General features: G+C 46.6%; 1 protein-coding gene across 1 annotated transcript in view; it reads left to right on the plus strand.

Moving 5' to 3' along the window:
- MICAL3 (microtubule associated monooxygenase, calponin and LIM domain containing 3) overlaps positions 1–16059 on the plus strand; it is a 222558-nt gene that overhangs the window by 126731 nt on the left and 79768 nt on the right. Inside the window, exons 17-18 of the mRNA XM_056119952.1 lie at positions 1991–2071; positions 15255–15441. Coding sequence (XP_055975927.1) covers positions 1991–2071; positions 15255–15441 — 268 coding nt within the window. The remainder of the gene's footprint in view (positions 1–1990; positions 2072–15254; positions 15442–16059) is intronic.

The following is a 16059-nucleotide window of genomic DNA, read 5'->3' on the forward strand; positions in this document are numbered from 1 at the left end:
GCTAGTAGTGCTGGGTGAGGCGCTTGCCTTGCACACAGCTGACCCCAGCTGGGCACCTGGCACTGAACATGGGCCCCATAAACACCATCAGGAGTAACCCCTGGATATAGCTGGGAATGACCCAAAAAAACACCCGCTACCACCACCAGAAAAAAAGCTGCTCTTTTCTGTAGCCGGTGGTTTTCCCAGGCTATTCTTGGGCTGGAGCAATAGCACAGCGGGTAGGGCGTTTGCCTTGCACGCAGCCAACATGGCCGACCCGAGTTCGATTCCTCCGCCCCTCTCGGAGAGCCCGGCAAGCTACCCAGAGTATTCGATATGCCAGACACAGTAACAACAAAGTCTCCAATGGAGACGTTACTGGGCCCGCTCGAGCAAATCGACGATCAACGGGAGGGCCTTTACCTTTACCTTAATTATTTTAAAAGATTCATATTTGACCAATAGAAGCATTTTCATTTTTGTTTTTGTCACTCCTTGAGAGGCCAGACTTTAAGCGGTAGGGCATTTGCCTTGCTCACAGCCAGCCTGGCCGCGCCGGGTTCGATTCCTCCGCCCCTCTCGGAGAGCCTGGCAAGCTACCGAGAGTATCTTGCCCGCACGGCAGAGCCTGGCAAGCTCCCTGTGACGTATTCGATATGCCAGACACAGTAACAACAAAGTCTCCAATGGAGACGTTACTGGGCCTGCTCGAGCAAATCGATGATCAACGGGAGGGCCTTTACCTTTTTACCTTATTCTTGAAGGGAGTCAAAAGTAATAGGATTTTAGAGCTTCTTCCTGGGTACTAGCTTGCATCCCCCTGAGTTAAGTCTGAGAGTGCTAGCTGTGACCTATGATGTCTTTGTCAGGGCTGTCTCTTCTCTCCCTGACCCAAAGGCACTAAAGTTTCTTGTAAAATAAATGTTGGCAGCATTTGGAGAGGAAATGTATGTCTTTATTCTCATTTTTTCCTTGTTCCTCTGTGTGTGTGTGTCTCTGTCTGTCTGTCTGTCAGGGTGGGGTTGAGGAACTGTGTCTGACTTTGCGTGGAGTTTAGCCATGATTGAATTCTCACCTTAATCTTTACACTCCTGTCTTTTAGCTGTGGCACTCCGAGCGATCCTGTACATTAGTAAACATTTGGGGTTGCCTGTTGATTCTCAAAGCCCCAGGTTCTGCTCACCCCCAAAGGGCTGGAATGCTCTAAGGGAGAGGACGTGTGTTCCTAAAAGAAAGCTGCTTTCTTTACTTTTGGTGGAAAGATTGGTTTCCCAAACCAGAATTCATAGTTTAGGCTCAGAAGATTGCACTAGGAAAAGGAGAATGTGATTAATAAATGCTATCGCCCCTCCCTCTTTCTTTTTGCATTTGCTTTTGGTTGTGGATACACCATCAGTGTTAATAGAGAGTAGTAGTTGATGCTAATACGCTAATTCATAGTCATTTTTAGTTGGTAGCATTAACAGTGCTCATCTGTATAGATATTTTGCTTCTATCGAGTATATCTTTTGACTTACTTTTGAGTTAACAGAGATATTTATGCTTTTGGCATGTAAACATTCACTACACTCCTACTACTCCCCAAATGCCCAAATCCCTGGTCCTCCCCCTCCTCCCTACCTGCGCTTGATAACCTCAGTTCTTATGGTAGAATCCAAAGGTTTATTTTGACATGTTGTTCCTTTGTTTCATGTTTTGTATCTTTATTTTCCACATATGGGGGAGGGGGGAGATAGAGGGAGAGAGAGAGGGAGTGAGGGAAGGGAGAGAGAAGACAGAGAGGGAGGGGGGGAGAGAGAGAGAAAGAGAAGACCATCACTTGCCTATAACAAAGCTGGGAATTTTGTCTTTCCTGTCTCCCCATTCCCCACCCTCCCCACCCCTGTCAAGAATGTAACTTTGTCCTCCATTGAGAGCCTTATTTTGTGTCTTCTCCTACCTTAATGAATTTTATTTTGTTTTGTCTCCATGTCTTGCCCCCCACCCATGCTTGGCCTGTGTGTCACAGCCGACACAAGAGTGTGGGGTCATCCAGCCGTCCTGCCTCTCCGAGCAGGCGCGCCCTGCTCCCACTTCTCTGTGGAAACAGGTAAAGGAACTTCCCAGGGGGCAAAGTGGGCGCCCCCTGCTCTCCTCTCCTGTTCCTTCCCCCCTCGTTTCTCCCGAGCCAGTGACTTAGATTCTGGTTCACGGGGGCAGAAGCAGCTCCTCTTCTTATTTGCATAGTGACTCTGGGTCAGTAGTTAACAGATGATGCCAATTTTATTGTACGTTTGCCTAACTCCTTGGAATATGAGAAGCCTATTGAAAAAGCCAGACTGTTGATTTGGCATTTAACTAACTAAAGCCCGATGTTAAAATATTCAGCTATCTTAGCCTTTGGCGTTTTGTCAGTTTTTGTCCAAGTTTGGCCTTTTGCTGGTCTCGTTACTAGTACTGCAGGGAGGATCCTCAGTTCCTGTCAGTACTGGGGCAGTGGAGCGCCTCTCCAGAAAATAACCTTTGTCTCAGACCCTGGCCAGGAGCCAGGGATGTGCCTGAGTGGTGGATCACGTGCCTCGCTCTGTAGGTCCTGCAGACAGTTCCCAGCACTGACATTAAGAGCGGGGGAAATGTCCCTGGACAGAAGATGATTTTGGACATTTTCTTGGTATTTCATCTACATATAAAGTACTCTTGGAACTTTTTACTAAAATCTTTGTAGATTACCTGAAAACTGCCTCTCTGTAAGAGTTACAGAATTGGATGAAAAGAAGGGAGCGCCACAGTAGAAATGACATCTGTACCTGTATGTTCATTGCAGCACTGTTCACAATAGCCAAAATCTGGAAACGACCCAAGTGCCCTAGAACAGATGACTGGTACATCTACACAATGGAATACTATGCAGCTGTCAGGAGAGATGAAGTCATGAACTTTGCTTATAACTGGATAGACATGGAGAGCATCATGCTAAGTGAAAAGAGAGGGACAGACATAGAAGGATTGCACTCATTTGTGGAGTATAAAACAACATAACATGAGGCTGACACCTAAGGATAGTAGATACATGGGACAGACAGATTGCTCCATAGCTGGAAGCCTGCCTCATGAGCAAAGGGGAGAAGGCAGCTGGGATAGAGAAGGGATCACTAAGAAAAAGATGGCTGGAGGAATCGGTCGGGATGGGAGATGTGTGCAGAAAGTAGATAAAGGACCAAACATGATAACCGCTCAGTGTCTGTATTGCAAACCGTAATGCCCAAAAGAAGAGAGAGATTATAGGAATCATATCTGCCATGGAGGCAGAGGGAGGGTGGGGAAGGGGGGTTATACCAGGGATATTGGCGGTGGGGAATGTGCACTGGTGGAGGGATGGGTGTTTGGGGAAAAAAGAAAACGAAGGTGAGAAGGAATATGACAAATGAAGAAGGGAGTGCCACTGGGTGATAACAGGAAGCCGAGGGCAGGGCATGGCCTCTGCTCTTCCTTTCGTGTCACAGTTGACCCAAGTGCCAGAGCTGTGCTACCTTGACCATCTCTCGTGTGTTGACACCATTTAGGACTGAAACTTTCCGAGAGGCTAGAAAGCCATTGCAAGGTCCTGGGTTTCATTTAATTTATACTCAAGGCAAACACTCCTTTCTAACCTGTATTTTCATAATATGCAACATTAAGGCATGGCCCTTGAGATTTAGACATTTGCTACCAGTGTCCAAAACTTCAATAGCCAGTTTGCATTGTTCCCTATGTTGTTGGTGGGAGGAGTATATAGATTCAATTCTGCTTTCTCACCCTTTGCCTTGAAGTCTTGGTAGAAGATGTTATTTGAGAAATAATCTTAGTTGAGGCTCTGTTAAAAGGAAAAATCAGCTTTGCACTAAATTCTTCAAGGCCAGGTGAGATACGAGAGGCAGGGAATGGAAGGTCAGCTGTGATCAAGTTGGAAAATCCCTTCCCTTCCCTTCCCTTCCCTTCTTTGCCACACCCATCACTGCTCAAGGATCACTCCTGGTGGAATTAAGGACCCTGTGGGGTGCCAGGGATTGAACACAGGTTAGCTACATGTGAGACACTGTACTATTACTCAGACCCCAAGAAGATAGACTTTTTTTTCTTTGTCAAAGTTAAACATGTTTAAGTGACCTGGGCTTGGAAAAGCTTTGGGTGAGCTTGCTGAGAAGTGGTGGGCATTGAGTTGAAGACCCTGATTACACCAAAGCCTTTGTCTATCCAAGCGAATTGGCTCCACAGCTTATCACCCGATTGAACTATTTTTTTTTTCAACTCATTCACCATGAGACACACAGTTACAATGTTGTTCACGTTTAGGTCTTAGGCATACAGTGTTCTAACCCCCACCCTTTCACCAGTGTACACACAGTGTCCCCAGTTGCCCTCTCTTCCCCCATCTGCAATCTGCCTCTGTGGCAGACACTTCTCTCTCTCTCTCTCTCTCTCTCTCTCTCCCTCCCCCCCTCCCCCCCCCCCCATTCTCTCCCTCCCTCCCTCCCTCCTTTTCCCCTTTTCCCTTTTAGGCACTGTGGTTTGATTGAACTATCTTGAATGGGTCCTGGAATTTGGTGTTTGTGGGCCTTCTTGTGCTTCTCCCTTCACGAATCATCTATGTGCCTAAGCCTTGCGTGGGCATCTGTATGTATATGCACAACTGATTTCTCCTGGGCAGTGTATAATTACAGCAGTGAAAGAGAGCCTTCAAAATCAAACCTAGATTCTTTTGGAATGATACTCAGGTTAGGGAGAGTAGCTGGTGGAGAAATGAAATTTGAGAAGTAGGAAGCCAAGAGCAATGAAAGTCTTTTGGATCCCTTCATAATATTCTATAGAATATTATGAAGGGAGGTGCCAGTGAGAGAACCGTAATTCACACTTCTGTAATTCATGTGAAAGATGAGATGTTGGAATGCGAAGCCAGATGCTGCAGAAACCGAGGAACAAAGGGACCCCTGCTTATGGTGCGCCTACTGCTGGTCCTCCTCATCACCCCTTCAGAACAGAAGACTGACTGGCAACACCTCAGCCTGACTCCCTTGGTGCTTCTCTTTAAGTTTTGAGGCAATAGCAGGCCGAATGCATCAAGGATGGCAAAAAGACTGATTTAATCTTGGGTATATGAACAGTGACATCTCTTTTTACCTGCCTGTGTAATAACTTGTCTGCTTTCATTACACACCCTTTTGCCTTTTGGTAGGAAAAATACATCCTACAGGCTTGCTCACATTAGCCAGCCTTAGTGTGGAAGTAGATTGTCCTCTGACATCGGACCCAGCAGTGAAGCTGGTCCCTGGCCTCACCTATCACCATTCTTTCTCCCAGACCGTATGCATAGTCATTCTGGACTTGGGAAAATCAAGGATCTTTTTGGTCTGCAAATATGTGATTTTTTTTTTTAAGTATTATCATGTTCTCTAATTTATATACATATTCATAGGGAAGGAGCTACACTGGGGAGCGCTAACTGGGAAAATAATTCCTAGACACATGCGTGATATTGTTATTGTTTAAATCTTATATCCTCTTTCCTGTATTTTCTTATCTTTCCTTGGTAGACTGATCCTGAAGCCCTTGAGAGGGAGTTCCTGCTCCCTCATGGTGGTTCTTATCACTTGGTCTTTTTTTAATTTTTTTTTTTTTTGGCCCCATCTCCCCTCATAAAATCAACCAGGACAGAGATATAGGATACTTGGTCCCTGGCACTTGGGCACTGCTACACAGGGAGGCAGAGGTTCCAGTGTGACCGCACCCAGCACAGTGGAGACCGTGGAGCCATGTGCCTTGCCATCCTCCCCACAGGGTGGTTTGCTGTTGAGGATGAGGGGCCCGGGCCAGGGGACTTTGGGATGCTATTGGCAAAGGGCCTGCCAGACTACCAGTACAAGTCCCGTGGTCACCGTTTCACCGATATTCTTTCTGTTTGTGTCTGTTGGTGTAAAAGCAACGGGACAAGCAACATTCTCGGACCTGCCCAAAAAAAGTGATCACACTCTCTCCTCCCACTGCCCGACCTCCCTGTCGGGCACGTGAACGTCAGCAGGTGATCTTTTCTGCATGATCCTTTGTCCTGTCTGTGTGCTCCTGCCTGCCTGTGTAGACACCAAATCAGCAACTGATGCATTTCAACGAGAACTTTTTTTAAAAAAGTAAAAACCTTTGTAGCATAGCAGCCTCTATCAATAGAGGGAGCGGCCCGTTCCTGACTGGGCCTCAGGATAGGGCATCGTTCGTTCAAACTGAGCAGGCTAATCTAGTCCCACACTGCAGGAAGACAGCTGTGCAGTCATAAACTAAACTTTAAGTATGTGTCATGGACCTGGGGTCCAGAAGTCCTGGAGAGCAGCACAATTTTCTACGATGTCAGTTAAAGCGGTCCCTTTTCTCCTGTTGCTCAAGGAGCTAAAATAAATTACAGCTAAAATAATTTGGGAAGCTTTTGCTAGGGCTTTACTGTAAATTTAATTCCATCTAGTAAGAGGAGTTAACTGAGGGCATGGTCAGTGAAAACTAGAAGCATGAGTGTGTGTCTAGCCTCCGATCTTGAATATATTAAGAATACACAAAGAACAGTTTGGTTGATCTTTGTGGCTTATCCCAGTGAAATGAAATAATAATGCTAAAGGATGGTACTAAGGTGTCCTATCTAATGGTGGACCCACGTAATGATTCTGATTTTCTGAGGGTGGTCAAGACTACTCCAGGCTCCGAGTCACTCCTAGTGGTGCTCAGGGGACCATGTAGTGACAGGGAATCAAACCCAGGCTACTAGTATGTAAAGAAGGTGCTCATCCATGGAGCTATTTCTTCAGCCTGTGTCTGAATTTTAATCACCCAGTTTATATCTCTGAGTCTAAGAAATGATTTATTACCAGGTTAGTGAATATACTAAGCCTTGCCTCTGCCTAAGAGTTAGCACTTAGGAGCATTTACTATAACCATGTAATATTCTAAGTTCTTTCAGTGTAACATCTCAAATCAGTTTTCTCGACCATATTATGATATTCTCTCAACTGTATCTTAGAAACTGAGGTGGAGGCTAAGGAGGTCCTATTTGTACTCTGCACTTGAATCCAGTGACGTGACCGTGGAGCCCAGGCTCTGGAGACATTCTCCCTGCGGAGACATTTGCTCATGTGCTCTGGCTCCGAGTTGCCAGGCCAGGGTTTTCAGATTCCATTAGAAGCCAAACATTGATTCTAAGGTTGTGCAGAAAGAGGAGCTTGACTCCTCACAGGTCAGTGACTGCCTGTCTCCGGTGTCAGCAGAATCAGAGGCTCCTGTTTTACAGATACTCATACCCTCTGTTGACTGAAAGTGTTTTCCAGTCCCAGTCCGTGTCTCCCTTTAATGTGTTTCGGGAGCTGGAGAGATAGTACAGGGATAAAGAACTTGCCTCGGATCTGGCCGACCCCGGTTTGGTCTGGCACCACCTGTGGTTCCCCGAGCGCCACCCGGAGTGATCTCTGAGCCCAGAGCCAGGAGTAAGTCTGTGTACCTCTGGTTGTGGCCCAAATACCCCCTTAGTGTCCCGTTCCCCCCTCCCTCTCCCAAAAGAATAAGTTATCAGAATAAGAATAAGTTCTGTTTTGGATCCGTGTTCGTGTTTCAGAACTGCTCCCCCGCAGACTTTCCTTTGAACTGTTGAAATGGTCATTTATTCTCGCCAGCTTCCATCTCCCCACCTTTCTCTAATGCCTTGTCATGGAAAACTTTCTGCTTCTCACACCTTTTCTTTTAAACCTTCAATTTAATACCTTTGTCACTGTGTGGAAAAAAATATTTTTGTTGCACCTTTGTACTAACCATTGTTCTTTATTTAACTATATAACCAACTTCACTGGGAGCCAGGAGAGGCAAATGACATGTTATAAATTGTACGTGCGTCATGGGGATTTGGTGTAGATGAAATTGTGGTTACTTGGAAGCAGAATGTTTGGCTCTGTCTCTTGGTCAGTTCAAACAGAGTTTTGACGGAGCTTAAGTCTCTACTTTGTTGCCAACAGATGTACAGGAATCTTGATGCTGACAGCCGTGGCAAGCAGAGTCCCCACCATCAGAGGGTAAAAGAGCATGAACTATGGCATGGACGCTGAGAACTGAACAAAAGGGGCACGCGATGGGGCAGCAGAAGGAAAGGGGGACGATCACCTTTTTGCACCTTCTTGTCACCTAGCCAAGAGCCAAAATTCTTTTTGCTCACAGTGTTGACCCACACAAGTAGCTTTCAAGTGTATTCATCTGCTGAGCCCTCAACTCACATGAAAGTTGTGCTGTAAAAGTTTTCTTTTTTGCCTGTGGTACAATAATATTTGACTCTCAAACACAGCAGGGAAAGGGTTTAGGCCATGGAGACGTAGCTTTGGCTTCATTCTTTAACTTGGACTTGGAGATAGAAATACTTGAACCTTACCTGGAACAGGGTTGGGGGGGGGGGGGTGACCAGTGTGGAGAGAAAGGAAGAGAGAAAAGAGAAGCTGCATGCGCAGGGCAAAGCCATAGTTTGCCTTTTCTGAGAAACTTGCCATCTTTCAAAAAGCCTTCTTTATGAGCGTTTATGTTAGGGTCACGCAGAAAGACAGTTCTGAGTGGGGAGAACTCCGCAGCTAGAGTCAAGATTCTGGAGAGATGGCCCAAAAAATCATGAACACAGGATTTGCATGCAGAGGGCCCAGGTTTGAGCCCTGGCACTGCAGAATACACTGAAGATGCTGGGAGTGACCCCGGGGCACCCGTATCCCCCCAAAATGAATCAACTCTTTTACCTGGACCTTCATTTTTGTTTTTGTTTTGGAGTCATGCATAGTGGTGCTAAGAGCTGACTCCTGCTTTTGTGCTCAGGGACCACTCCTGGCAAGTTCAGGGACCATATGCAGTGCTGGGGATCAAACCCGAGTCAGCCACGTGCAAGCCAAGCACCCTTCCCGCTACATTTTTGTTCCGGCCCAGGGACCGTACTTGTTTTTTGGTTTTTGTTTTTATTGGAGATGGCTTCCCCAGCAGTGCTGGGAATTTGGGAGCACTCTCATGGCGAGCCTTGACACACCCCAACTAAATGGTCAGCCTGGCAGTGCTGGAAGCCACCAGGGCAGTCCTGGAGATGCTTAAGTAGAGGAGGCAGATGGTTCAAGAGGCCTTGCACATGCAAGGAATGTGCTGTAGCCTTTTCGCCTGTATCTTGGCCACTTTCGATTTTTCACTTCTGTTCTACTTTTGCTCTGTGATGAAAGTAGATCAGTTCACTCCTCGGGTGTCTTAGAGCTAGTTATAATATTATCTGAGCTCTAAAACTGCATGTAGTTAGAGCTTTCTCTTCCTGCATCCATCATTGAGCTACACGTAGTCCTGTGTGCTGGAAGCACCTCTGTTACTGAGACCAAGGGGTGGCATTTGGGCGGCCTTCCCGTCCCTCTCCACAGCCTCCCCTGCCTTGTGGACACCGCTCCTCCCAGGGCAGGCATATAATGTGATCCTGATCATTTTTAATGAAATTGTTAATGGAACTTAAAGGAAGCTGGAGGAAAGTATGTTGGAAACAAGGAGGGAGCGGCAGAGAGAAGCCAGGGCTGCAGTGTAGTGCAGAAGAGGAGAGGTAGACCTTTGCTCTCGGGAAACATTAAGGTTTGTAGCAAGCGGTACTTCCTTTTTCCCAACAGGTTCCCAGATTCTTCCATGCAGGCCTTCAGGCTAACCGCTTCTAGGGTCACATTCATGCTCTCTTCCAGGACTTGCTCTCCACTCTTCTGTGCACTGATCTGCTCCCCACTTCACCATCTCCCCAGCACTTGCCCCCACCCTGTTAGTTTGATACTCTGCCCTGGATGGAAGGCGGGTCAGCCTAGTTCTCCTTTCTCCCCAAGGCAGAGATCTTCCTGGCTTCCTCCCAGTTCTCTGCAGGAGGGGTCGGTGAGATGGCTGAGTGTTGCAGAAGGTGGTAAGCCTCCAGCAGTCATTCCTTGACGCTGCACAGTTAGGTCAGTAGTAGCAGAGGTGCGATGGATCTGCTTGCAGCTGGAGGAGCAGAAGAAGATTTCTCCTTGATTTGAGGGTAGCCCTGTGTGCCCACTGCGGTATTTCCCCCCGGAGCCCCTAGCAAACTAAGCATGGAGTGCTTTCGTAGCTCTCAGCCTTCTCTTCGTCATTCTCTGGACACTGGCATCTTCCTGGCTGCCAGCGGAGGCCCTGGAAGTCCGGCCCTAGCATCGCCCGTGCCAGCAGAGGCTTTAGGGACTCCCGAGTCTTTTCTCTGTCCTTACTGGGGCTCTGCTGACGTCTCTTGCACTCCCAGGAGGAGTGGGCGCGTTCTGACGTCTGCAGGGCTGAGTTCCACTTTGGATTTGCCTTGTCTGTTGTCCACCCTCTAAGGCTAGTGGAATGAGGAGTGATGGTTTGAAGGTACCCAAGAGAAGTTCCAGGTGAGGCCAGTGAGAGGCTCTGCTGAGCCTGGTGTGAGCTGTGCCCGCGCCCTCTGCGCTCTGCTCTTGCTGCTGTTCACACGCTCGCTGGCTCGGGGGGCTGCGGTCCCTGCACCTCCCAAGGGTCCCGGCTCCAGAGCAAGCTTCGCTGGGTGCAAGAGGAAAGAGGGAGCTCAGAGCACCAAGGAAGCCTGCAATGATTCTGGGAACTAAACGCATTTTTTTTTAAATCCACAAAAAAGAAAGTGCTTTTTATTTGTCACTTTGATAAAGTATAAAACTGCCAAATTCCTTATTAGGGGTCGCTGTACAACCTTTCCTTAAATGTTTTCTTTGATTTTTTTTTTTAGCCAGAGCCTGAACCTTCTCATCGATTTTTTGTCCACCAGTGGGAACTTTCCCTTAGGCTCCGCACCTGCAGCCGCCCTGCCCGCCCCTCCTCTGACTCCCTCCGACAGGTAGCACAGCCTGGGACTTGGCAAAGCTGCTCCCTTGCTGCATCGTTCCCCTCACCTACACCAGTGTCATCTTCCTGAGAGAGGCGGCAGCCTCTTACCTGATGTCTCTGTAGGGATCAGGTTGTGTGTGTGAGAGCGCACGCGTGCACATGCGCACACGCACCTTGTTTTGCATGTGAGCGCTTTAGGTATACGCTGAAGTTAAGGAGGCTGCCAGGTTTCATTGTGCTCTTCTGTCAAAGTAAATCCACTTTTGACTGATTTAAGTGGTATTGAATAATGATAAATGCTTTCTAGCCCTTTTCTATTTAAGTGAAAAATGTCCTATTAATATGTGACCAAAAATCTCTACCTGCTCCTTAAAATGGGGACTCTGCAGTGTTCTGGGTGCCACCTGACTTGCAGTCATTTAAGAAAAGAAAACCCTCCTGTTTTCTTGTGATGTGACTGAGCCAGCAAAAGAGCATTTCACAGAGACGTTGAAGGGTCTTTTGCCCTTTCTGTTCATTTTCTCTTTTAGAACGAGCTGCACCGTTGTGTGTGGGCATGGTAGCTTGTGTGTGCTCTGTAGCTGTGTGGGACCCCTAGTGCCACAGTCCCACTGTTTCTTAAAAGTGGTGAGAAGGAAACCACCTGCTTTTTGTATTTGAAACCAATCGGGGGCCAGAGTGATTGTACAGCAGGTAGGGCGTTTGCCTTGCATGTGACCTGGGTTCAATCCCTGGCATCCCATACAGTCCCCCGAGCACCACCAGGAGTAACCCCAGAGCATCCGCCAGGTGTGACCAAAAAGAAAAAAAAATGTTTGAAACAAGTAGAATTTGGTGGCCAACTCTCTTGGGGGGATGCTTGTGAGTGTCACCACCTGCTGAGAATGGAGTGTGAGCAGCCTGCACACTGGCACCCTGGGCCTGGCAGCTGATATGCCCCCGTCTGCTGAGAGATGTGCTCACAGTCCAGCCAGGTGCTCTCCTTCGGGTCCACACGCTCACTGCCCTGCTGCAGAATGAGAGAAGTGCCATTTTCTGCTTACTCTGTCTGCTCAGTCTTGCCAGGTTGGCTGCCTGCTCCGGGCTTCTTTAATGTCGCACCGAGAAAAGGCTTGGACCTAGATGCCACTTTGTTTTTCTGAACCACTAATGAGCATAAACTGTGATATTAATGAGCATATGGCTCCAGTCGTTGGAAATAACCTTTTTTTTTAAATGTCCTTAGTTTAAAAAAGAAGAAAATGTATTCCACTAACTCCTCAATCTTAGCCGAATCTTTGGGTTCTGTTGACATCTGCTATTCGTACGCTCACTTAGAACAGACGTCATAAACGTCTGCAGCTCCTGACCCTCTTGTCCAATAGAGATGTAAATATATGAAACAGGTATATAAATCAAATATTTACTAATAGTAGCTCAGTAAGGAATTTGTTGTGAAATAGTATTTTAGAAAGTTACAGTTTGAAAGGCTCCAACTTGGGGTTGGAGGAATAGCACACCCGGTACGCTGCTTTCCTTATTTGCCACTGACCTGAGTTCAATTCTTGGCATCCCATATGGTCCATATGGTCCCTCAAGTCCTCCATGAGTGATCCCTGAGCACAGCTGGTGTGCGTATGTCCCACCTGGAAAGAAAGAAGCAGCAGCTACAACTTAAAATTAGTTTCTGTCTAGACACTGCCCTGGTTATTCTGCCCTGGCCAAGGTATGCTGTGCTTTTGTCCATTCAGATCATTTCGGATGGACTCTTGACCCCACCAGAACTATTTCTGCTGTGTTTCTGGATCAGAATCAGAATCCAGTCTACGATCATACCACTCTGAACTCGCCCAGTCTCTTCTGATCTCAGAAGCTAAACAAAGTCAGGCTAGGATAGTACTTCGATGGTGGAATTAGAATCCAGGCCCCTTAAACTACAGTGTTTTCTAGCCCCATGTGGGTCCCCGTCACTGCGAATCCCTGCCATCTCCGTGGGGAGGAACGGCTTTTCGAAAGGTCTGCAGCAGACTCAAGACCTCCTTCTCAAGGAAGGAGATGATCACAGGAAGAAGTCGTAGTATTGAATGTGGCCATTTCTTCTTTCTTCAACACTACTCAAAAGAAGTTTGAGCTACATGGATTTCTTCTTTTTTTTCTTTCTCTGCCCCAACTTTTTTTTTATCATTTTTTTTCCAGCTTATAGATAGTAATCCTGCCCAAGTAGAAATATCTCCTGGCCTCCTGAGACTGAGCAGTATGGCTCTGACTGTGAGTAAAAGCCTCTTTGTTGAAGAGGCCCAGCCCACCTTAGAGGGCTTTGATATCAGAAGCTGGAATGAATATAAAGCTCAGGACTTTGGCAGGGCTTAGAGGTGAAGTGTAGCTAAGGAGGAAGCATCACACATAACACTAGACTATTGGCATCTCACACTCAACTAGAGTCAACTTTTGACTCTCAATTGTGAACTTGGTTTTTTGTTTTTGTTGTTGGTTTTTAGGTCATATTCAGGGTGCTTGGGGCTCACTCCTGACTTTGCACTCAAGTATCACTGCCGGTGGGCTCAGGGGACCATAAGGGGGTCAGAGACCAAGCCCAGGTGGGCCATGTACAAGGCAAGAGACCTGCTGTGCTATCGCTATCGCCCCTTAGTTGTTTTCTCTAAATGGAGAGAAACCTTCCCAAACCCTTAAAACATGTTGTCAAATCAGAGCATCTGCTGTCTGGATAGGAATTGTTTCTCTTCAATTTGCTGTAGGTAATTCAAGTCACTTGGACACAAGTGCGCGCTCACGTGTGTGTGCGCACACACACACGCACATGCACACACCTGTGCATGTACCCCCTTCTTACTTGTTTCTACATCTGCATATCTACATCCTACTATTTCCCCGTCTCCCCATCTTGCTGCAATTATTTTTTAAAAGGCCCTCCCGTTGTTCATCGATTTGCTCGAGTGGGCCCAGTAACGTCTCCATTGGAGATTTTGTTGTATTCCAAAAAGAAGTGAAGGATTAAGTGTGTTCTCCTACTGAGTTATTTGTGCCTGTGCCCATTCTCCTCTGTCTATATTGATAGTTCTGTGTGGACACTGACACCTGCTTTTCTTCGCACCAAACTTACCTGGCTGTGGGCACTGTGTTGGCATGGATTGTTGCTGTACCGTGTATTCATTTTAACACCTTCCAAAGATTTTTTTCTCTGTCTTCTTAATTTATTTTTTCCTTCTCATTTTCCTTTCTTTCTGATCATAATGTAACCTCCGGCCAGTAGAAGTACATAAAGCTGTACACAGGTGGAGTGAGCTCATTGGCTAAGCAGATAGCCAGTCAGCTTCAAAGGAAAGAACAGCCCAAAACCCTTCTAGACAAGAAAGAACTGGTAAGAGATATATTAAGAGCACCGTCTATCTAGATAGAATATGGTATCATAAACAAATCTAATGTGTTCAAAGTCGTTTGGCAGTGTATGTGGTCAGAATATGCCTTGTGGTAACTTTCTCTTGAATTGTTTGAATTTTGATACAGAATTTTTTACAGAAATGATTTAGAATGGCATATGGTGGAGCATACTTTGTGTCTAGGTATGGGAAAGAATACCTCCCTGGGACCTAGAGTCCAGGGGCTTTGTAGTGATGTAGAACCAGCCACATGAACATTGGGTAGATTCGGGTCGGGAGCAGTGCCCATCACATCTGGAAGTGCCCAGGGACCATTCCTGTCTCTGTGCTCAGAAATGTGACCGCTGGCAGTGCTCCGGGGGACTACATGTGGTACTGGGGAGTCATTTGGGGTTGGCTCTATGTAAGGCAAGCACCTTCCTTCCTTTCTGGGCCCTGTCTCTCTGGACCCTAATTTATTTTTTAATTTGAAACTGCATTTAAACACTGTGATTTGTGAAGTTATTCATTCTGCAGTCATTTCAAATATTCAGTATTCCACCACCAATCCCACATCAGTGTGATCTTCCCTCCACCAGTGTCCTAAGTTACACACCCACCCCTGCAGCCTGCTCCCTTAGCAGTCACCAAATAATTTACTTTCTATTGCTCATTACAACGTATCACACAATGGCGTTTCTGACATCGTTGTCCAAGGAGTTGCTGAGCTGTTTGGTGTTGGTTGAGCTGTCCGTGCTATTGTTTTCACTCATTGAATTTAGTGGTGGATCCTAAAATTTTTATGCTATCCACAAAACAGAAATCTCTCAAAATAATTTGGTTCGATTGCTCTAAAACTTTGCAGAAGAGTTGTGTCCACTTGCTGGGTTCTCTGTGGGGACAGGGCTGCTCTTTCCGAGAGCTGAGAGCAAAGTGAGTTATCTGTGGCCTGTGTCCCACCAGAACGACTTCCTGAGCGGCCGCTTCACTTAGAGAGGGTGTCGCCTCCTGGAGGTGAGCCTGAGAAGTGTAGCCTGATGTGCTCCCCTAATCCCTTCGCAGGGTTCCATAAAGAAGGAGTTCCCGCAGAATTTGGGAGGCAGCGACACGTGCTATTTTTGCCAAAAGAGAGTCTACGTGATGGAGAGACTGAGCGCGGAGGGCAAGTTCTTCCACCGGAGCTGCTTCAAATGCGAGTACTGTGCCACCACGCTGCGCCTCTCAGCCTACGCCTACGACACTGAGGACGGTGAGTGTGTCTACGTGAAGGCTACACTGAAAACTCAGCTTAAGTTTTTCTCTTTTTTTCTCTTGGAGCTGTGGATCTAGGTTCCTTATATACTTTTTTTTTTAATTTTGCTTCTCTTAACCCTCCCCATCCATCTCCCTTTCTTCTTTGCTTTTTCCTAAGAAATTTTTATTTCCTTTGGCTGTATTATAGCATCACCTGGAAGTTAAAGATAAGGAGAGTGACATGGTAAACATATTTCCATGGCCTCACCGACATTTGCTTACTTACAATACCATACCTTTCTTTTTTCAATATCTCTTACTTAGAGATATTGTAAGCAAACATCTTTTTTTTCTTTTTTCTGGTAAGCAAACATCTCTTAAAGAGATATTATAAAAAATAATTTTTTTTGTTTGCTTGTCTTTATGGAAAGAGACTTCCAGGCCTTTAGAAGTCATATCTGGGGCTGGGGGCTGGAGAGAGAGTACTAAAGTAGGGCGTTTGCCATGTACACAGCTGACCCAGGTTTGATCCCCAGCATCCCATATGATTCCCCAAGCACCTGTGGGAGTGATTCTTGAGTACAGAGCCCTGAGCCTTGCTGGGTCTGACCCAGAAACAACAGCAACAAAGAAA

Source organism: Sorex fumeus, unplaced genomic scaffold (assembly GCF_029834395.1).
Source record: "Sorex fumeus unplaced genomic scaffold, SorFum_2.1 ptg000042l, whole genome shotgun sequence".
Taxonomy (NCBI): Eukaryota; Metazoa; Chordata; class Mammalia; order Eulipotyphla; family Soricidae; genus Sorex; species Sorex fumeus.